This window comes from Phymastichus coffea, unplaced genomic scaffold, assembly GCF_024137745.1.
Source record: "Phymastichus coffea isolate CEN01 unplaced genomic scaffold, Cenicafe_Pcof_1.1 PCOF00187, whole genome shotgun sequence".
NCBI classification, from domain to species: domain Eukaryota; kingdom Metazoa; phylum Arthropoda; class Insecta; order Hymenoptera; family Eulophidae; genus Phymastichus; species Phymastichus coffea.
In genome coordinates, this window is record NW_026706998.1 from 177242 (window position 1) to 201174 (window position 23933).

General features: G+C 43.0%; 1 protein-coding gene across 2 annotated transcripts in view; it reads right to left on the reverse strand.

Annotated features, from left to right (window-relative positions):
* The window catches only part of LOC131673632 (carbonic anhydrase-related protein 10), a 107390-nt gene that overhangs the window by 5653 nt on the left and 77804 nt on the right, over window positions 1-23933 (reverse strand). For both annotated transcript variants that reach the window (XM_058951763.1, XM_058951762.1), the window contains exons 5-6: window positions 8614-8709; window positions 3138-3204 (exon numbers count right to left, since the gene is read on the reverse strand). In XM_058951763.1, the coding sequence (XP_058807746.1) occupies window positions 3138-3204; window positions 8614-8709 (163 nt within the window). The remainder of the gene's footprint in view (window positions 1-3137; window positions 3205-8613; window positions 8710-23933) is intronic.

Genomic DNA, 23933 nt, shown 5'->3' on the forward strand with positions numbered 1-23933 from the left:
TAGAAAAAAGCCTTTTCCCCCCTGCAATCGAGCGAACACAATAACGCTCGGCGGAGAATAGAAGCGTCCCGTGAGCGCTGAATTCAATTAAACTTCAGCCCTCATTCGACTGACGATCTTTTTTTTCCGCTTTGCGCCCGCGCGGCGCTGTTGAAAAGCCCTAACGCAGCTCCAAGGTATATACAGATATATATATATATACACACACACGTATATTTGTAGCACACAGTCGGGAGAAGCGCATGGGGCTATTTTAATCAATAGCTCGCGGTCTGACACCTTGGCACGAGCCGGCAGCAGCTCGTAAATCATAAGACAATGGGAAATGGCGTGAGGTCTGCCAGCGACATACCGGAAATCTAAGTACTTCTCCCCCTATGTGCTCTCCTCTCTGTGTGCGTACGGGCTCGCTTGACCACTACACTGCGCCCCTTTCTATATCACAGTCCAATTATATACCTCGCTCGTGTGCCTCTGTTCTTTCCTTTCAAACGCAACGATTCAAGTTTGGAGTGCTTACGGCGAAGAGACTCGGCAACTTTTGCTGACGGATCTTTAATTCTTTCTTAACATTTTTTTTTGCTTGGTTGCTTGCTTGGTGCCTCTCGAGTGAAGCATCGCGCCCAGAACACTTGAGAACTTGGTCCTTAAATGGAATCCAATCGAGAAATCGATCGACGACATGAGGAATTAGGTAAAAATGAAAATTCCTGCCAAAGCCTGTTAAAGTCAGCCGAGAAGCTTTTTCCCTCTCTTTTTCCGTTAAATTTTTCTTCTACCCGGCTTGTAATAAGCTTAGCGAAACAGAAATACCAGACCGTGAGCGGGCTCTCGCGCAATGAGTAATGTAAAGCGTTCCTGAAGAATTTTCATGCTCGGCCCGCCACACTGGAACTTGCAAGCTAACTCACTTTGCAGCAATGCCAAGTATATATGAAGCTTCCGTATAGCTCTCTTCTAAAATTACTGTATTAATGAAAAGCTGCATTTTCGAGACTCGCGGTCATTGATGGATGACAAATATTTCCGATATTGATTCCTCTCTGCCGATGCTTTCGCAAGAGAGAGAAAGAGAGAGAGAGAAGAGCGATTTTTTGTAGAATCAATAGTCATGTAATTAAATATGTTTCTGCTACCATTGAAAATTATTCTTGGTGTATTATGGGATACTTGTAGGAAAGAAGATATTGCGAACCAAAAAATGACGTTTTTGGTGTGACGAAAAACTAATTAAAGTTAATTACTAAAAGTATTCTTAATTAAACAACAACAATTGATATTGTAGTTTAATTAATTTCCGACGGTCACTAAGAATAATTTAATAAACATGGCCATGAATGAAGATGCACTATCTCCAGAGAGTAGAGAGAGAATCCTAAAAATTTAATTTGACCAAGGAGAGCGTGAAGAGGAGAGCGAGAGAGAGAGAGAGAGAGAAGCTTTCGAAGCAAGGCAGATAAAGGCAGTGTGGCGCGAGTGGACGGGAGGGAAAATCTCGGGGCGAGTGACTCGTTAGCTAAAGAGAGTTATTATCTGCTCATCTTCACGCTCCCTTCATTCTTCCAGCAGACGAGCAGTACAGTACCTCACTTTCCGCCTCGTCATTTTCTCTCGCTCTCTCTTTATTTTCCGTTGAGCAAAACCTTATACCGCATTTATTGTTTGTGCGTTGTCTTATTTTTTCTCATTTCATCGTCGAGATTTTATTTATTTCGCGGCAGGGTGTATAGGTAAGTGCATCTAGTGCGCGAAGTGCGAGGTCACCGCGCTTCACGCTCGACAAACTTCAAGCCTACCACTAATTGCAGCTTCCTCGTCCGTGGGCACTCTCATTTTTTTCTCCTCTTTCATTTTCGAGGAAAAAAAAATTATGCTCAAATTAATGTCAGCGTGACATCTCGTGCGTCTCCTACTTACGCGCGTTCTAATTTATTTGCCGCGGTCGCGTTTTTGCCTTGCAATATGTATATATATATACATATATAGTATATATACATATATATAGTACGGAAGAGCAACCATGTGTTTGTTTTCATTTCAAATGGTACGGCGTCGTTGTTTCCTTTTTTTTTCGTAATTGATAGCGCGAGGCTTGATGATATTGTGAACGTGTTTTTTTACGCATGGAGGAGTCGGAACGAAAGCTTCGAGCTTTATTATTACGCTGTGCCAGTACTTCGACACTAGTATATTTTTGTTTTAGTCCTTCTATAATTCTGTATATATATATATCTTCTATATATTATAACATTTTGTCAATTTTATAGAAGTCTAAAAACATCAATTTTTATTTCAAGATAGAATTCACCAAAGTTTAAATCGTCAAAGAAGAGTAAATGAATTGGAGTAACTAGCAATTCTTTTAAATTAGACCTTTTTTTTATTTTCGTTATTTTTCCAATTTTAAGAATTTTCTTGTACATTCCAAATTGATATGTAATTAAATATTTTTTTTTGCATAAAAAAATAGTCTTTTGTGAGCTAAATAATGAAGAAAACTGTTTAAAGAGAGATATAAAATTAATGCAATGATTTATCAAAATCGGGAAAATAAATTTCTAAGATTCACTTCTAGAATATTGTTATCCTAAATTTTAAGATTGCATCTTAATTTAGGAGGCAAAAGATCATTTTCAACATCCTTCTATTTTGTCAACAAAAATTAGATTATTTTGCATGATTTAAGTGTATTTGCATAATTAAAATAACCAAAAAAAAATCAAATAAAGTATAAGTAAAATAAGCTAATGTAATTTTTTTTATCTGAAAGCTTTTTTAAATGAACGTGAGTGTTCAAATAGAATTGTTTTTTTAAGATAAAAAATTATTTTAAGACGATAGAGCAAATACCACGAACAATATAATTTTAGTCTTGTTAAAAATAGTCGAACTATTCTAGAATATAACATTTAACTTTTATAAAAGACGAAATAATGTGCTTTCCGAACTATACCCACGTGGATTTAAATTGCTTAATTTTGGATTAACATCTGTTTAAATTTATAATTATTTCATTGACTATACTTCGATTGCGTGATAAAGGCGACATCTATTTATTTTTCTCGATAATCAAGAACGAATTCAATTAAGCTTAGAGATATATCGATGAATTAAAATACTTTTTTTTATTGACTCACCTCGAAACTGTACCCTGTTGAACACGCTTGTTATTATCCGTAGCTCTTGGTTCGGCGTATCACTGAGCTGAAACACAAAGAGAGAAAAGGTCGTTATAATGTTCTGTTCGTTTTACGCTATTACGAAACATGGTGCAAGTCTTTTCACACTGACACTGGTATTCGCTCTCTTAGTCCTCATAACGCAGCATATAAACGAGCCTCTTTTTTTTGTTGTGCTTTTTTTCATACGCGAGTTGTGGTTCCTCCCGTTGACCTCCTCGTCAACCCTAATTCGCTTTCTATCGATTTCCCATGAAAGAGGTTGTTTGGTGCCGTTAAGTGCACCGCATAAAGGGGAAAAGGCAAAGAGTCGTTTCGAAGTTATACACTGGGCGTCATTAAAGCGGCCTATAAAAGATATCCAAGCTTCCCTCTTCCTCCCTCTCTTTTTCTTCCTTCGCCGCTGTCTCGTTTAACCCCTTCGGTTACCCTCCTCCTTCGCCTCTTCTTCTACTACTTGTGAAGATAGCAATAAACGCTCTGTTGCGGTAGACCGATGGAATGGAATAAAGTGAAGCCGCAATTCGGAAGTTTTGCGCGGGCACAATGAAAAACTTTAATTCTCTTATATATCTCTGCGTGCTTTTCTTCACTACCTTTACTCGACGGCAAACAATAAAAATCTCGAGCCTACTTGGCGGCTTTTTCACCGGCACTTGTTTAATGTACTATTCTTATTTCATCGGGATCCCCCGCTTCTTTTTTATTTTCTTTCACTCTTATTTTTTACCATTTCTACAAACATCTTTTAGATTAATTCTGCTCTTGCTTGGCACTTACTACGGTTTCATATGTAAAATTACTAATGCAATACTCTTTGATGAGCCGAGAAGGATCATTGTTATAATGTAATAAGTCGAATATTGCAGAGTTTTGTAGCATTATAATTAATTCGCATTAAAATTTGATGGCTGAACGTCTGGCTTGGTTGAAAATTGAAATCTTCATTTCAAATTTTAATCTTCATATCGTTTTCTACGAATACTCAGTAATTCTTAACTTGATATTTCAAATGTTATTTAGATTGGCGTGTTGTCGATCATGCAACTAAAGAAGCGAAATAGAATTTCAGAAACTAAAATTTCGACTTAGAAAATCGTTCAAAATTATCGAATAACTGTAATGACACAAGGAAAGGCTTAAGTCTAAGCTTAAGTTTAAACTTGAAACATTGATAATCGCGGTCGAATAACTGACAGATGCCTCGATGAATTCACTAGAGAAAAAAAAAATTGAAGAAGTAGCAGCTGTAGCAGCTGCGAATGCAGCAGGAAAAACGAGAACGACATTGAAAGACAGATTGATGAGTAGAAGTCGTCGGCGTCGTTTCGAAGTGTCTCGTTAGCCGATCTGTATATAAAAGAAATGCCTCGTCGTCCGCGCGGATCATGCATTGAGCCTTTAGTGCGAGCGCGGTGATATTATCGGGAAAACGAGGATTGAACGTGGTCCAAGTCGTTTATATTCGTCGCGCGCAAGTTGGAAGGCTACAGGCATAGGCTCTAAGTAAATGCCAATTCAGTTTCAAATATTTCCGTCTATAGGGTTGTCGCCGCCGATCGACGTCCCACGATCCGTGTATTTCATTACCAACGCACTACTCGCTCATTTAAGGCTCGTTTGCGGTTCGGTCTTCTGCAGCTTCTGCTCTTTTCCTCCCCCCCCCCCCGGTCGCGCCCCGGAGGTGTAATCCATTTAAATTATTCGATCCCGGCCAAGCGTCAGACTTTGGTTCTTGCACGGGCTAGGCTGTAAAGGGAACGAGGAGAGGATGATGGAGTACGCGGCTTTTTGCCAGTACACCCTCGTCGTCGTCGACGCGAACACCTCGGCTATGTTTTCCGTCGCACCGCAGTTTCGTAGCTCCACGATTTTAGGATCATCGATTTATTATGCGTTATTTTCCAACCAGCCGGGCTCCAAACTTTACCGGGCAAATTGATTGAAAATGAGCGCTCGCCTCTGCCCTGCACCTAGAATATTAATGGACCTCGCTGCTCTGTCGCTCTACCTTTCTTTTAGCATGTAGACACGTAAGTAGAGCGTGCTTCATTATTTTAAAATTATTTCAGAATTGATTTTCAGGTCGCGCGTAATGGGAATTTAATATGTAGAATCGAGGTCTGACCGTATCGTTTTTCGTACTACTTGAACACGCTCTTACATCATGATGCGATATTCTTGAAAATTTATGTACGAGATTTGCTGAAAATGAGTATTTGAGTATCGCGAATAATAATTTAATGAAAATTTCGATAGTTATTAGATAGTTGTTAGAGGAGTATTAATAAAAACCTTGCAATAGCAATGTTGATCCAATTCCCAAAGTTTTACTGCGTCTACCACCAAATTTACGTAAGATTCTCGTTCTCAAACGAAGCAATCGGGCGTAACGAATACGCGCGCGTGATGTTTTGTATTCAGACTCTCGCTCAGTCTCGAAATTCATCTGAACGGTGGTGTGCGTGGGGGGAGGGGGGAGGGGGGCAACACGTCGCGATCGCAAAACGTAAACGAGTTGTGAAGTCGTGGGGTAAAACTGCGAAAGTTTTTGTGGCGGCAAAAGTTTGTCTGCTCCCCTCTCCCATTCAAGTAATTTCGCTTGTGCCGATTGCACGCGGAACGCCTATATTTTTGCGCACGGCAGGCGAGGATTTGCACGATACGCAAACGCATGACTTTTGACATGCTCTCCTCCCGCGGCTTCATTTTCACGACTTTGTAGCAAGCTGACCCAGGAGGATTATATTGCTGATCTCGGTCTAAGATTCACGGTGATGAGGGGATTTCTCGGCTTGGGAGTTTTGGAAGCTGTATGATACGCGCAAATTAGGTTGCAAAGTGTACTTCACGCACTTGTATACCGGATATCGGATGTTAAAGCTGAAGATGACCGCATAGTGTAAACTGTTTTCAGTGCCGTGTTACAGGCGTGCACCGGACAGATATTTTTATATTGTTGAAGACGAATATTGACAAACGGCTCCAGTAGTTTATTTGAGAGATGAAACTGAGAAAAGAGTATTATCCAAAGTACATATCCAATGTATAAACAAAAGCTCAAGAGAGGCGATAAGTTTAAATTTAATCTAGGGAATCGAGCGTGCGTCCGCATATAATGCAAAAGTCGAAGAAAGAGGGGAATTTGGTTTGTTGATTGACCCCGTTCGTTTTAGCTGCGATTGAGAGAGAGAATTCGGCATATAATTGTTATCGCACGCAAGTGAGGACTGATAAACAGACCTGTCTGGAAAAATATTCAGAAGTTAGCTTGAGGCGTTTGTTAAGAGCAGCCGGCGTCAAAGCTATATCGCATTCTCCTATCTTTTCTCGCTTATACTAACGCCGGCTAGAGGGAGAGAGAGAGAGAGAGAGAGAGAGAGAGAGAGAGAGAGAGAGAGAGAGAGAGAGAGAGAGAGAGTTGGTGGCTTTGGCGGTCGCACCACTAGCACTGTGCCGTGCAAGTTTCCTTCGAAACTTGGAAATTTATTCCTCGCCACTCTCGCAACGTGTGTTTGTCTGCGGCCACAAGCGCGTTCCTTCTTTTCTTTCCTCTCTCTCTCTCTCTTTCTTTTTTCTTTAAACCCATTGTTCCTTACTGCCTGTGTGTCCTTCTGCCTCTCTCTCCTTCACGCGTTTATATGACTCTCCTTTTGACATCTTTCTTTACCTCTGCGATGCCGTTCGAGCTTTTGTTTACTTTGTTCGCACAGACACAGCCTCTCGCGGAACTTTTGTGTGCTTCAGCGAATCTACGATTGCGCGCGTTTTCTGTTTCCTGGATTTATTTTGACTCGATTACTTATTGAAGAGAAACGCGGACAATTGATTTTATTTGCTATCAATTCTTTTTTATCGCTCTAGATTGAATTTCGCGCGAAATCGCGGGTGAGAAAAGAAAACAAATAAAAGAGTTTAGGTTCTCTTTTTTTTATCGTTAGAATCCAAGTTGATAATTAGGTTAGTGGGTTTATTAGATTGATCAAGCCCAATGACAAATAGAATTATTGTAACGCATTACTCGTAGCGGCAACGACGCGACGGATACGTTCATTGCTATAGACGCTCGTGGAGCTATCGCAGGTTGGAAATGGAAAAAGAAGTGGTTGCAAATTAGCGAGAACCATGTAGAAGTTGTTCCCTTTTCTCTTAATAGCATGTAAAACTCTATTTGAATGTAGAGCTTCCTCTCGGGGGAAAGGAATCGAATTTGAATAATTCGGCAAAGTTCTTCACCCATTGTGTGAGCTGCGTCTGTACGAGCGTGTCGAAGAAATCTTACAGCGTGCGAATCCTCCTTAAGGTTAGGTTCGAATTCATCTGGGCAAACGTATGCGAGGACAAAAAAGTGAGAAAGAGCGAGAAAAAGCGCCGAGCAGGCGCTAATTTTGTATAGCCGCAACTTCTCAACTTGTCAAAGTGCCGCAGCCGTCGCGCGAGCGAGAAAGACAAGAGACACGGCTCTCCTTCCTTTAGCTTTTCATTCGGACTATACAGCACGTCTCTCTCTCTCTCTCTCTCGTCGGCCTTTTTATACCTATCTCTCACGGTAGCTTTTCCGCCGGATTCTGTCGACGACGACGACGACCCGAATACGTCATCATCTCCAGCGACTTGACTGGCCCCTCACCGTGATTATTTCGCACTTTTAAGCGAGATCGCGAGTCTGCTGTCTCGGATCAACTTCAGTGCTGCGCCAAGAGATGGATCGCTTGGATCCGATTGGGTGCCTTTAGTCGATCGACATCCTGCGGAGATTCGCTTTGATTGATTTGAAATGAGAAACGAGCAAATAATCGACGTCACGCCAAATGAAAAAGACGAAAAATCGCAAGCCCGTCGTGAATAGAATGCGAAACAAAAGGTAGACAATCATGAGTAAAGTTGGCCGCGGTAGTGGCGTAGGCCTGCAATTTACAGACGACGTGTCTCGAGCAAGCGTTACGAGTGTCGCCAACTCGGACGCGAGCGCAAGGAAACTGCTCGTACGAATTCCAGCAGGTTTGTGTACAGGCGCGCGTCCCCCATTGTACAAGCATTATATGTCCCATCCACCCTCCGACGCAATTCCACGAGCATTAAAGCGTGCGCGGGCGCGGATTTTCAGGCGAGAAAACTCAACGCGAGCTGGGATTTTGGTTAGCGCTTTAATTGATTAAAATACTGGCGTTTCGCGTTGCAGTTAGATTCGCCGCCGGAATGCCCCTCTCTTACTTTTGTTTTCTCGTTCGCTCGCTGAGCAAAACTCATTTCGAGCCTTTGCACCAACTGAAACTCTTGTTACGCTAATTGATTCACGATCCTCCGATTATTGCTTTGGCTTTTTCGCATTTGCAAAGTTGCTTTCGCACGAGCGCTTGTGTTGCCGAACAGGACCTTGATTAGAGAGAAAGAGAGATAGAGAGAGAAAAAAGAAAGTTGGTGAACTGCTTACCTGAACCATTAACGAAATTGCGACGAGACCTTGACTCTTGTGCTGCGCCTCGCTCATGTTATGATACAGTTCTGCATTGTAGCCGTAAATCTGAATCTGCAACGAGAAAGAGAATTGGGGCATTACTTTCGATTCGCCAGGAGGTCCGGGGAAATCCAATCTGCAAAAAGTTTTTAATTAAAAGCGCCGCAGTAATTCACACATTGCATCAACTTTCTAATCAGAATTCATATCGATCGTCGCGCGAGCGAAGCGCGATACGCGCGACGCCACGCTTGTTCCATATATATATGGCTTTTACATGCATATCGCACTCGGCAAGTGTACTTTGATCCATTTCTGTATACGTAAACTTCAGATCAAATCTAATTTTATTTTAATCCAACGCAAATCTGTCTATGACAAACGCGCGATATCGGATAAACGTTACAAAACTCAATTAAAAGCTGCAGTGCACAACAGCCGTGTTCGTCGCCAGCGAATCTCGGGGAACGGCCCGTAGGAAAGTAATTCTTTTTAGAGAAAAGCTTTGCAGGACGTTAAGATAAAAATACAACAAAAAATTTAATCTGAAATCGTAAAAGAGCTGACGACACGCAGTCGCGCTCATAAATTGAAACGCTCGGCGTTGGCACAACTATATCCTATTTTGTCGGTTCATCCCCCACTACCCCTCCCATTTTGGTGGCTCGAAGCATATAAGCGCAGAAGGGCTTTGCGGGGAGGAGAAAAAGAAGGATAAATTTAGCGAGGCGTCTCCGCGTACGGGAGGCAGAGAGAAAAACAAATTGTTCGCTCTTTGTCGATAATCACATTCGCAACTGCGAGGGCGCGCGTTTACGCCTACGAGGAACTTCAAAGGAGCCTAGTGTAAATCCAGCGTCTGATCAAAGTATGACGAGAAAGAGAGAGAGAGAGGGGGGGGGGGGAAATTCTACCTTTCTTCGCCCCGTCTTTTGTCTGTGTGCGAGAACTCTTTCGGAAAAAAGCGAGCGCAATTCCAATGCGGGCGTGCGCAAACCTATCGCCACGGGATCTTTGCTGCAGTTCCCAATACTCTACGCCTACCGATTCGTTTCATGGGCTTTTTAGGCAATTTTTTCTTTCTTTTTCTTCGTCCCTCGTGCTTTGTGCCATGAACTTTCGTCTATATTTGCGGCCTCAATTTGTTGAAAATCATTTACGTTACTCTTATCGCGGGATTCACTTTGGGCATAACTATCATTTTCTCTTATATCATAATTGTCGAACACTCGTGTAATTTTTATTTATAGCGTTTGCCGTTTATTCCCTTTGTATATGGATAATTCTACTAAAAAGGTACAAATCAGAGTTCAATAAAATATCATTTATGTCCTGTTTACGGTGTCTCCAACACTATTTTAAACATTTATAACACTGCCATGGTTTCAAAATGTTTTTTACAGTAATCTTAACAACCCCATTTTAAAATAAACACATTAAAGTATCTTTTAGCGTTCTTATTAACAGTTTTAATCTTTATCTTCAATCTCTATTCATAGCTTTGAAAATTGTCCCCTGACTTCGCAAAAAATGCACACATTACTATTAGACATTAAAAATCAATTTCAATCAATAGTGACTGCAATTCTGATGAAATAAATAAAAAGTTCAGATCAAAAACTATTGATTAGTATCTATATATAATGATTTTTAACGCATTATACATATTTTTTAAATATAAATAAAAAACTATGTATCACGAGAAAAAATTCCTTTTCATCTCCGAAGCCTTGATATTTCTCATGCGCATGCACATTACAAATGTATTCATGTGATGATTTGAGAGAATTTTTATTACCCTTTGATATTGTTGATATGCCGCAGTTAATTCTAATACTTTCGGTATATTTACATTAAAATGAAATATTAAATTCATCTCCGAAGCCTTTTTTTGGAAATCAGATTTATTATTTCAATATGGATTTTGTTACAAAATTTGGATGTTTAAAAGAGTACTGAAACTGATTTAAATGCAAAAGGAGTGTTTTGAGCCTCTCTTCTTTTCACCAATCTTTGATTTTGAAATTTTTTATTTATTTTTTTTTGTATTTCATGATTTTTTTAGTTAAAAATTTCTATCAACCTAATTAAATAAGTAATTTTATATGTTCATTATATAAAAATAATATATTTACTGCAATAATATATGAATACAAAGTAAATGCAAATTAAAAATTAGAAAATATATGTGAAAAAATTGCTTGGGAAATAAAATTTGGTTATACGTTCAAAAATTGACATAATGGGCATAATAATAATCCGGAATTTTTCCAAGAAACTTTTTTTTAATCATATTAGATGCTATTTATAGAAAAACAAGTACCAAAGGCGTTAATTTATTATTTAGTAAAAATTTGATAACATTATGCATTTTCAGTAGAACTATTCATATCTGAATTACTCGTCTCGTTGAATATGATTTCTGCTTCTCTGATTATTATTTCATCATTCTACGTTTAAAATGTATAAATATTATACATACCTTTTTTTGAAAGATTCTATTTTATGAAATTTATGAGATTAAATATTTCCGATGATACCTAAGAAAAGTTAATTTTTTCGTTAAAAAGTGAAAAGCGATAAATTTATATATACCCACATCTATCAAAACTAAACCTAAAAATTCAGTGAACAGTAATGGATCGATCTTTTTTTCCATGTAGATTCCATGAATACATTCGAATACAAAGTAAAGGACAAAAAGAATGAAATGGCTAGAAATGATTTGGATTCAGCTGCAAAACAATGTAACACCGCGGGACGAGAGAAGGGGCGTATAATTAATTGCCACAACACTTCCTTATTGAAGGAAGCTGAAAGAGGCGCAAGTGTGCGGATCGAAGTTACGCGCAAGACTTTGCCGATGGCAAAGTTATCGAACGACAATCCAAAAGTGGTTCAATTTGTCGAATAAATCTGCGACTGTCTATACCGAAGCGATTTATGGGCTCGCAGCCGAATGAAAGCGTTGCCGCGAATGCGACGTGTACGTCTGGAAAATAAGGCACTCGATTATATCCCGATTACTTTGCGGCCAGAAAGGCAGGAGGACGAGTCACGTAGCACGAAAGGGATCGTCGTATTTTAAAGTGACCGTCAGCAGCGCGAATCGGTCCCCCTTTTGGCAAAGATGAGGTGAGCTTACTACACTCTAACCAGGCAGAGCTTTTTGGTGGCCTTGTTTTTCAGTAATCGGCGATAGCTGCTGAATTGACTCACGGACGAGTGGCTACTGCTACTCTGCCGAAATTAGTGACTATTGTCGGCTCTGCCAGCCAGCGCCCTCCTCCCGACCCCCGTAAAGCTACTTTCTCGTTGCCTTTATATAAGGACTCCCTGATTTATCGGTAGCTTTCCTTCTTGTAATGAACGTCGTCTTCGCAAGAAGGAACTTGACTTTGGATTTCAACCGGGTCACGACTTTGGAATAACATGCTGTAATTGCGAGATTTCGTTGGATTTCGTTGTCCTTTGTCCAATTCAGGTCAAACCGATTCTTCTTATCGCACTGTGTTTCAATCAGTGCGACCTATGCAAACCAATTTTTTTTTCTCTTCCAAGGATACCGAATCGCGCACACACGCGAACCTTCAAATCAATAAGCCCAGTGTCTTAATTAGCACACGACACACACAATTCTCATAGTCATGGAGCTGCTAGTCCGTAACATAGTGCCTTATGAATATGCAAAAGCGCTGAATAATCATCGCTTTTAACGAAACATCATTGATCAGAGAGCCCGAGCGACGACAGAATCGAATAGCCAGGCAAATTGAATAAGAATCCACGTCGTTGGGTACAAATTTAATCTGGAGTTGGGCGGAGGTGGATTCATATTGTTCTTTTTCGTGCAAAGAAAGTAAGAGAGAGAGAGAGAGAGAGAGAGAGAGAGAGACGGAGAGAGTTGATATAGAAAGCGAGGGTGGCTCGTGCAGTTGGCATCGATCCGATCGTTATCCTGTCAGCGCCAGGATTTATCGTTGCGGAAGGATCCCCGATCGGAAAGGAGACGTCCCTCTCCCGGATGACCTGGATCCAGGTCACCACATCTCTCTCTCTCTCTCTCTCTCTCTCTCTCTCTCTCTCTTTCTTTCTCCCTATCCGCCTGCTTGGCTGCCAACAACGCCTTGCTCTTCGGCCAGACTGATATCACTCGCTCTGGCCAAACGCACTTACTGCTAGCCAATGCCTGTCTATTGGGATTCCCGGCGACACGCTTTACATGTCTCCTTCGTCGATTGACGCCGATACGCCTGACTGAAAATTACTGGTGTGATGCTCTGGATAATTGCCTTGCCGGCTAATGCGCTTAATTTTCCGGCTATCTGATTACACGTGTAAGAATTTAGGTGACTTATCTTTCATCAGCTCTTTGCTTACTAACAATAAGATAAGCTCTCGCTGAGATTTATTACAAGGAAAATTACAATATTTTTATGTAGTTCCATTCCAAAGCAATTTCTTTACAAGTTGACATCAATCGTTGCTAGGTATTAAATTATCGCTTGATATACTTCGCGCATGCTAGAGAATCTTTGAGTTATCCGAGGCTATTTTGCGAAGTGAAAGGCTGGCTTAGTTACTGTTGCTGTGAGTGTGTATGAGTGTGTAAAGCGATAGTAACAGCAGTTTGCCTCGCTCGTACTAGAACGTAACCAGTCAAGCAGCTACTGTCGCCGACGAGATCGGCAAACACTAGATAAACGCTGACAAAAGCAACCCTTGGTCACTTTCATCCCTTCTAGCAGCTCAATTAACCGAAACAACTGAAAAGCTAAGTAAATTAATGTCGGTACAACTGAGCAATGAAGTGTCAACTCTATAAATGTTTATAGATTTACGTCTTTACCGTTCAATTTGACAAATTACACACATCAGTCGACAATTCACGTTTATTCCGACAGGACAGTTTTTCACCGCTAAATATAATATAATTTCTAAAGAGATTGACGAATCGGCCAACGAAACGTCAATTTATATTTTTCTGTCTTTAATTTGCCGCCACGTACAAGTACATTATTTATCAATATTTCAAATTACACACTCCCTTTCAGATCATTATTACCTTCTCTTAACATTCTCACGTCTTGAAACCGAGCTCTCGCTGCGTCTGGCTGCGTCGTAGAATTTACTTGAGCCAGTATACACCCAATTACAATGCCAATAAATTAAGTAATTTTTTAAGAGTGATTTTCGTGCACCGACAATTGAAATTTACTCGATTGGCTCAGTGTCAAGTGTCAAGAAATGGCGACATCGGGGCCTCGAATAAATTTAACCTAGACAGAGCTAATGGCTGTTGCTATTTGTACCTCAAGAGTACGTATAGAGTGCCACGCGCGGTTAACGTTCCACCCCAAATTTTGCAGAGATTCTTTCTTTCAAAAACGGAAAAAAAAGAAAAGAAACAGAACCTGACGACATGCCGTGTAGTATTTTTCGGTGGGCACGGATTAATGCAGAGCTCAAAGTTCTATAAAGCGAACGTTGCAGTTTAGCCGCAACACGTCTAATGAGCATACCATGGGCAAAACTTGTGGGTTGAAAGCAGTCACGCCGCGCGTCCCATTCGAAAATCCATTCTCCAGGCGCGAAGGCCACGGCGCAAAGGAAACTCGCGCTGCCAGCCCCGTTTCCTTAAGCTCGCGTAAGCCGCACACTCGTGCCGCGGAAGTGGCAGAGGGGGGTGGGGTGGGATAAAAAGTGGTAAGCACGTGTTCGGCAGGCGACTTGCCGTGCGTGCGCAGTCGGCTGTCGTTCCGTTGGCGAGGAACGTGCAAGCGAAGCGCATAGTTTGTCACGGCGCTAACTGCATAATCGGGGCTCGCGCGAATTGCAGCCCCGAACGAAGCGCATAATGCTCGCGGGAGAATCAATCGTCGTGCCCGCGCTGTACGTGCCGCGCGCGGTTAATAGAGCCCCGGCTGGCTACTGGGATTACGCTCGTATATCCATCAGTCGCGAGAATGGCCGAGTGGGTATTGTGCACACTGCACAGGCCAACGCTCGATTCGCGGCGCGCGAGGCGGCGCCCGAAGAAAGCGCGCCCCGGCAAGACGATAATTAATTGCCGTCGTGGCCGCTGCCGATGATCAAGTGCAACGTCTTAGCCTGCATCTCTGCCTATGGAGCTTGATGTATTGTGCGCAAGCGATGCGCTTGAACGCTCTTATTATATTAGCGAGCGCGGGTTAATTTGACTGTTAAATCGAGCTGAAATGCGCGGCTGCGCAAGTGTGTTTGTCTCGTAATTAGCTCGGTGCCATTAATTTATGCGCGCTCGTGAGCATTTGTACACCCGCAAAGCCAGCTGTGCATGCAGTCTCGAGCGAAGAAATCGCAAGGAACACTTGACGCTCGGCAAACGAACGTATTTTTTTTTCGTTTCTTTTTGTGGTTTCGAACGCTGCGCTGAGCGTGCCACTGTGTTTTTCCCAACGATGACAATGTGGCCACGAGTCTGCGGTAATCAACCTTTCTCGTTGGGCAGCGCATTGTCACTCGTAGCGAAATAACGCGCGCAGTTTTTAGCCGCGTAGGAAAGAAATTGAGTAATCAGCGACTTTCTCATCTCTAGCGGCGCACTCATCAACGAGAGTCGTCTGCTTTGCCCTGCGAATGTTTCCCCTTGCTTCGCTCTTTCAAGCAAATACGAAACCCGCGCGAAGGCATTTCAAATAAAGCTCGCGCTCGTGCCATCTTTGATTAAATATACTTTTTGATTGAAGGTAAATTAGCAAGCACGCCGAGAGAGCAGAAAAGTTTATGGACGGAAAATGTGATAGCGGAGAAGAACTTGACCGGCGCTTATTTGACTAAGCATTTTATAACTTCTGAGAATATTCTCCGCGTGCTCGCCAAAAACTATCTCTGCGAGAAAAATTACCCGCGGCAGTCATCCTCATGGCGAATCGACGATGAGATTCAAGTTGACATGGCTGAATTGCAATTAAAGAAGTGGACGTGTGTAACGATCGACTTGAAACGGCCGGAAATGCCAAGTCAAACAAGCAATTTGAATATAGAGACGTGGAAAATGCGAGATTTGCGAGTAATTACTGAAGCTGAAGCGAAACACATGTATCTGCTTGAAGTAGAGAGAGAGGGATAAGTTTTTGCTATATAGAGGCGGTAGGTCGTTTAAACCTAGTCGCCGCAGCATCACATTGTCGTCATAACGGGGTTGCCTCTCTCTCTCTCTCTCTCTCTCCCCTTCTCTTTCCCTCACTTCGAAGCTTTAATCTCAATCGGAAGTAAGAGGCACTCGTGACAGCAGACAATCACAGCGACAAGAGTCATTCAACTACAAACGACCATTACAATTGGCGGCTGTGTGCGCTTCCGTGTATAACGCGCGCCACGGCCAGGTGCAGCAGCAGCAGCAGCAGTAGTAGTAGCAGTCCTCGAACCGCCCGCCCGCTCACGTCGATTTCACTAAATTAAGCGAATTATCTCCGCTTCGACTCGCGCCCGCGCGCTAAGAGTAATATACCACTTGGGAATTCGTTAGGAGAATTAACGCTCAGCCTGCGCAACACAAGGAGCTTCGTTTTACTGTATCTCTCTCTCTCTCTCTCTTTCCTTTTTTATTCGTCTAGCAATTAAGACTTGCTCCGTGTACTGGACTTTTGTTTGGTAGTTATGAGTACCGCGTCCTCGAGGAATTAATTTGATTGCGTCCGCCGTCGCGGCTTTGGCGAAAGTTGACGATTGCTTTTGCTTGCCACGACAATTTTCCACAACGTCGAGAGCTTCGACGTTGATTGTTATTTGACATTTTCAGCTGAGCGTGCTAAAGTCCATTGTTTTTAGAATGTAATGATTCTAAAAAAAAATATAGCCCATTGTACAAGAGTTAGTTCTCGAAAATAACATTGAAATAACCTGACATTTAATGAAGAGAAAATTTGATACGGTATATTTTGCATAGCAGTCTCATGAAGTAAAATTAAACGTATTTGTTTGCAGGCGCGCGTAGCACTAATATGCGGTTCAAAAGTTGTTGGGCATAGTTTTAAAATAGCCGTGATAGCCGAAGCGTGTGTTCATTAGTCCAACTACTGTCAGAGTGGAGGGGGCGCGGCGGAGTATGCAGCTGATGAAGAAGCTTCGCCCACAGCTTTATCAAGCTAAAGCGTCCGTATACTCAAAATTAGCGGAGGCGAATTCCCGCAGTATAGCGGCGCTCGGGAAAATTCGACGAATCCCGGGGCTCTATGGCGATCGAGCGCGGGCTACCGAAGATCGGCCAAGCTATCGAACTATGCCTAAAATAATTTAATATTATCGGGGGGTCTCCTGCGAGGAAGCCGCTTAGCGAGCCATAGTTTGCAGCGCGGCGCTGTACATCAATATAACGAAATAGCGCAATCTATTAGGAACTTGTCACACCGCAGATTTGCGAGCGGGGTTATTGTTCGCCGGCCGGGCATTCGACTTTGGCCGCCTGTTCCAAGCGGTACACCGACGGGATTCCCCGAGCCAACTATTCCGTGCTGAAACTATTCGAGCCCGCGCCACCGACGGCTAATGGCGCAAACGCGGCCGCTCCGGAGACTTACAAAACAACCGCTGAATGAACTAATGACGCGATAGCTCCGCGAGACCCTTCTGCTGACTTTTTTTGCCTTTCTTTCGCTCTCGTTCTCTTTATCGCTCAGCCACGCGTCCCAGCTCCCCTGCTATACTTTTCCACTCTTGCCCCGTTCGACCGAACCGAACTCTTTTCACGACGATTTGCTCTCAAACGGCCGTTCCTTTGCTCGCACTTGCCGTCATCATTGATAGTGTGGAATATCAAGATTATGCCCGCTGAGCCATTGATAACGTAAGAGTCATTTGGGTGATAAGTTGAAAATGCTATTCGTCCGCGAGAACCTTTCATGCCAATAATCCAGAATCATCGTAGAGGTCGGATGTTAACGGGTAGCATGTATTATGCAAAGTTGAAAGGTAACGATGACTTAAGGGGCATGAATCTTTGCGAAGCCAATTGAATTTTTCAAGCGGGGAGAACAAAAAAAAGGCAATAGATTGGTAGCGGTGGTAGTCTTAAAAATCTCTTTCAGAGCATCAAAGATTTATTGCGGCCTCGTTACTTTGGTAAGAGCTCACTTAGCGCTCGCTGCTCGTGAGCTGCTATATATAGCCACGAAATAAGACGAACGAAAGGCTGTATAGAGGCATTATCGTGTGGTAAAGAGCGAAGACGAAGGAAGACTTTGTGTAAGCGCGCGCGGCGCGTGTGTAGCGTGTGTATCCGTAGGTGAATCGATGATCGCGCGTCTAGAGGTGTCGCAGTCTGTATTCGCAAATTGGACCAATTATGCGACTGTCGATTCGCCGCTAGCCAACGGTGGCGGCAGCGGCAGCAGCAGCAGCAGCAGCAGCAGCACGCGTCGTGATTGCACGGTAACCGCCAGCGCGCAGCGGCTCGACAGTTGTTTGGCCATTAGCGGCGAGCCTCTGTCATAACCGATGACACGCGGCCAAGCGAGTATCAGACGACCGCGAGCACGTAAATTTCCCTGTCTATTAAATTTCTCGCTTCATTCGCTGCATCCACCCCCTTGTTTGGCCGTCACTGTTTCTCTCGTGCTTTTTAAGGGATTTACCCGGTTTTTGTTTTCTGACGACCCGAATGAAATATGTTCGCCGGATTCAAAACTTTTCAGCCCCTTCTTTTGTTGGGATATTTACTACCCCTAGAGCTCGGTTGCGACACTCTTTTATTGTCTTGCCCGAGGAATTCTTGATTCTGAAAATTATAACTTTGCGTTTACGAGAGCGGGGGCGTTCATTTTTCATTTTTGTTTTTTGCCCTGCCGCCGGAGAAGTGGCTCGCGGATAAACGCTGATGAGATTTGTTGCCCGACTAAAGCCTCCTTTGCTCGCTCTTCATGACTGATTGCAATTGCAACAAAAAGCTACATTACATTATCCAACTCTGGCGGAACTAAAAAGCAACGTGGTAAGTGGATCGTACAGGTATACCACCAGTTGAACGTGACGGAGAACTGACAATTTTTCATTTCAAAAGACGTTCCGAGGAATCGCATATTCGATGTGAAGTCTATGGAGCGGCTGGAATTTTTCTTGATAATAAAGCGTTCTTTGCATTACCTTGCTGTCCGGTAAAACGAGGCTCAAATAGTCGCACAACGTGAAACTGCGCGAGAAACCCGTGTTCTCTGAATAATAAGTAATCGATTCGCGAACAACTGTGTAAGCCTACGGCAAAATAGATAGGGTCACATTGAACCGAGCCAACTAAATCGGAGGGCACGCTTGGGAGGGGGAAAAAGGCGCTCGTTCGGTGGCCACATCCGCGAGGCAATTAATTTTACACGTGCCACTGGGTCTAATAGAAATTAAAGTGAAGGCGGGCGCGAGCGGGCGTCTCTAATCCCATGAATCGTCTTGGTGTCCGACAACGGACCATCGCGTACAGGGGTATGCGCGGAGAGGGAGGGGGGAGGGTGGCGAGCAAATGAAACCACACCTAATATAATTAGGAATGGCATATCGCGGAGATTAACAAGGCTTGTGCGAGTGGCATTCCCGGTCGGCGAAAGTGGTCACACAAGTTAATCCTTGGGCCGGCTCGTTAATCAGTGTACCCTAAACGCGCACACACGGGCGCACAAGGCGAGGGGGTGGCTTTGTAGCTCGCTGAATATATAGGTGGAAGACGAGGAGGTTCGCGCGCGTTCATTGAAGGAGGGCGGCCACATTGGGCGCTCGCGCGCGCGCGCGCGCTCCTGCACTTCATCATGCCGAAAGCAGCAGGTAGCGTCAAAGGGCCCCCTCCCCCCTCCAACCGACCCACCCTCTTGATGCGCGACACAGCGGCAGCGCGCCAGCCGCTGCTTCACCTATTTCTCTCGAGAGATGTGTCTTGTGCTGCTAGCTAGCTGCCGCCAAATATTACATGGTGCGCCCGCGCACACACACGTGGCCTCTTTATGCCGAGAGGGCTCCACCCTCCTTACGCGATGATTATTTGGCAAACAGCCGGCAGACGACTCCTTTATGCATGCCTCCTCGAAATCCTGTGATTAAGCCACTGATGCGCCTCTTCCTCTCTCCCTCTCGTTAATGACAATTTCGGTTGAACTTCACTTGTAATTACGTTTTATTCAAATATATCATTTTCAGTGTAATTCATTTAGAAACGAATGATGGAACGATGAGAGCTTCAGGGATGTTCATGAACAACTTATTGTCTAATACGCGGAATGAGAATAAATATTCAAATGAGACAGTAATCACTAATGAAATTATATAGTTTTCATTATTTAAACTAACCGTTTGTCTTTGTTTCGGTAGTGACGTTTTAAAAATTTCCAGTTCTTTCTCATTATTCAAACACTTCTCTATTTTGAAAAATAAATAAATAAAAACATGTACAAAATTGTAACACGTAAGATCCAGGACACATTGATCTATTGGTAAGTCGATAAAAAAAAACAGGAGAAACCAGAGTTAGATCGAACCCTCTTTTTTCTCATGTGTCGCGGTAGAAACTCGCACTGGATAGCAATTCGCACTTGCGAAGCGGCCAATGCTATAAGATAGATTTTGATTACGCTCAGCAAACGTTTGGTAGAGGGCTGCACACAGATGAGGGGCTGACGATACCAAAATCAAAGTTTGCGTTTGCTTTAGCAGACCCTCGGCTAGCCGCCACACATGTATATACATACGCGTATACCTATAACGTTCATTTCTCTGCGTCCACAGATTAAACACACTTTTCTCTTTCTCTCTACCCCTTTGTCCATACCGCTTCGTGTTTGTTCGATTCTTTCCCCTCTCCGACCGACACGACCAATCCCTCGTTCGCAAACTCGCGTTAATTCAACTATGCTGTTATCTGATCCCGCGTATACGCTACTCGTCGAAATATTTGAATATGACTGTCCTCTACGTGTATGCTCTCTCTGTGTGTATGCCATCCTGTCTATAGGATCTTCCAAATTTCGAGATCGGCTTAAATCAAAAATTTCTTTTTTAAGAAACGTTGCCAGGAAAATTTTCAATTTTCTTTTGTATACTTAAAGCGATTTTAATTAAAACCGACAACAAGAAAGACCAACAGAACGATTCGCTTCTAATGTTATTTGAGAAAAGAAAATCCATTCCGCGCACTACTTAATCTACTTAATATGAAACACAGTTGACACTTATTTCAATTTCGAATCTCGATAACAGTCTTTGAGTCTCTAAATTAGCAATATTCGATTAGTACATCATTTTTTGAACTTTATTGGAGCTTTTCTAATTCAAAATGAAATTGTTACCACGACAAGGATAAAACAAAACAATTGGCTACAAATGAATTCACCGGCGTTACATAGCTCAAGATTGATAGCCAAAGCAATATTAAAACGCAAAAGAGAAATGTATAAATCCAATACGCGCATCTTATTTGCAGTGGCACCATCGAGACGGTAATCATGAGTAGCAATAGCGGCAGAGAGCGAGAGAGAGAGAGAGAGAGAGAGGTCGGATTTCGGTTTGACTCGAGTGATAAAATCACGATAAAAGCGGACAAATGGCCTCGGTCCGATAAAAGGAACCCGCTTTGCCGCACGTATACAAAAGCGAAACTCTCTCTCTCTCGCGCGCGCGCGTGCTTGATTTTCGCCGGGTGAAATGTGGCGGGGATCGAACTTATCGCTCGTATGTGTAGCGGAGTCTCTCTCACTGTCGAGCGTACGTGAGCCGCTTGGGCAAAGAGGCCCACAGCCCATTCATCGCTCGACGCCATGCCAATTCTGCGCCTTCCGCCGCATCGCGATTCTCGCTGGTCCGCCGCTAGCTCTGTGTCTGCAACAGGGCAGCGGTAGCAACACAGCTGATTCTGGCTAACTACCATTGGCGGCCCGCGAGCGTTTCATCGATGCAACGCGAATGGCTCTTCTGACGACTCTGGGCAGGAATAGCAACTTGGACTGCTGCTGGCTTACTTACGACGGGAGACGCGAGGCTGTATGTGTATATAGATACATAAAGATGTATGGGATAGATAGTGGTTGGTATAATGCAGCCGTGCAAGCTGAATTAAATTACTCGCCTATAGCTCCACAGTAAAGAGGCTTTGCTCGCTACACAGAGTTCAATTATACAAACTCCTAATTAATTTGCCTTTCTCGAAACTTTCGGTCTCGTTCGCGTGAGCTTGCTCTATAATAATTTTCAACTACCATTGTTTCTTGTACGTACGTTCGATGCTATTTACGAAACGAGTAGCCTTTAATGATCGACGTACCGCTCTATTCGATATTACGAGCTGTACTTTCAGGCTAAAAAAAATATAACTTTATTGGAGAATGCTGGACGCAATTTTCAAGCTCGTGGTAGTTTTACTTTATTTCTAAACGAATCAATATAATTAAAGCATGAAACCGCGATGCAGTTAAAAGACCGTTATAGTTTCAAATGGAATATGTAATAATCAGTGGAATTTCTGGAATGCATTTTTTGAGAAGAATTGAAAATCGATTTATTAGAAGACTTTTAGTAATGTCATCAACCAATATAGATCACACTCATTATATTTACTTTGTTGAAAAATACCGGTATAAGCGATTAGGTAATTTTTTTCCTGAATAACAGTACGTCATGGAAAATGAAATTTACACCGCTTGCTCTATTTCAAACCATTCGCGATCTTTAATTCGAACAGCTATATTTCAACATATCGCAATCTTACAAAAAGAAATCCAATCAACAACTAATCGCGAGAGATCGCTCGAAAGAGAAAATCCACGAAAAGCGATCTCAGTCTAGGTACATACAAAAGAAAAACAAAGCTCGCAGCTAGAAGAAAGTGGCTAAGAGCAGCACAGCAGCAGCAGCAGCAGCAGCAGCAGCAGCAGCAGCAACGGTAGAGAATCCCGGCGAATAAGCGAGATACAAGAATAGGGGCAGAGAGGGTAGTAGTAGAAGAAGGAGGCGTCCAGAGAGCGAGAGGCTCACGCGGCGGCCGGTTGAATTATGTGGACGATTAACCGCAAATCGATTCGAGGTTTATCGACTGGGAGGAAGGTGAGCGCGAGCTCGCACAAGGGAGTTGCTCGAAATAACGAGTCGGCGGCGTCTACACCCTCCAGCCCGGGATACGGTGAGTTGAACGCTGCTCTAGCGCCACGCTTTCCCATCGTCTGTAGTAGTACGTACCACAGGGCAACACGATAAACGTTTCCCCATTATGCTTGCTTTACGCAATGTACGTCTGCACTACGCCGTGTACGTTATGTCCGATTTTTTTTTTCCGCTTTCTTTCATCCCCGCGTTTGTCGTTACACGTCCGCCTGTATTTCATGCTTGTACTTGGATTACTGTCGACAATTAGTGATGAAAACAAAAAAAAATTTGTAGAGCTAAAGCTAATTGAAAAATGTCGAAATGCGTCATAATTGAATTGGCGGGGAGCAGAATGCGCCTCCTGAAGCGATAAAGAGGTTTTAAGAGTAGCAGCTTCAAGAGACTAAAAAGTCGGAACGTCAAACGAGACGTGTTAATTCGTTAACAGGTTGGCAGAGGATCCTCATAATGCATCTGAAAGCATCGTGGGTGTGCGATAATCTGCACTCGCTACATCGGTGTAACTTAAGAGTTTCACAGAGACACGCTGTAATGTACAGCGTAATGGATTTTCGTAATTCTTTCAGATCCAATAGGTCGCGCGCGCAATTATCGACATCCGGTCTAAAAGGTGCACTTGCGTTAATTGATTTCTAGCTCAGGGAAGGTTTAATTTTCAAAAGCGCGCCAAATCATGTATTTGCGCTCGCATCGCAGATGGAGAATGAGAGTGGAGATATAATTAATATCAATTAATTAACGTCGATGCCTGACGCGTAATGACTCCTGGCAGGAGACTAGCGCACGTCCGCACATAGGATTATAGAGCCGGGTCGTCAGTCTTTGAAGATTATGCCCATAGGTACGAGAGATTACATACAGCTACGCGATCGACCACTGCTTTTTATTCCGAAGGCTGTGCTCGAATGTCATTAGCGCTCGTAGGCAAAAGCAAGACCTCAAATTTAATTAGCGCATACGCTCTATTTTACAGGTTTGAAGATTTCTTTGGGTGACTTTCATTGGTTACAAGCCCAAAGAAAAAATTATGTATATACGCAGCAGTCTTTATAATTGAAGTGTTTTCAGTGCCTTAGCTTTATTTCATTCAATAAATGAAGATGAAGAAATTATATGCTCAAATAGGATGTCAAAGTTTTTACTCATTGTACACCTTAAATTGATCATCTCTAAAGCAGCTCAAA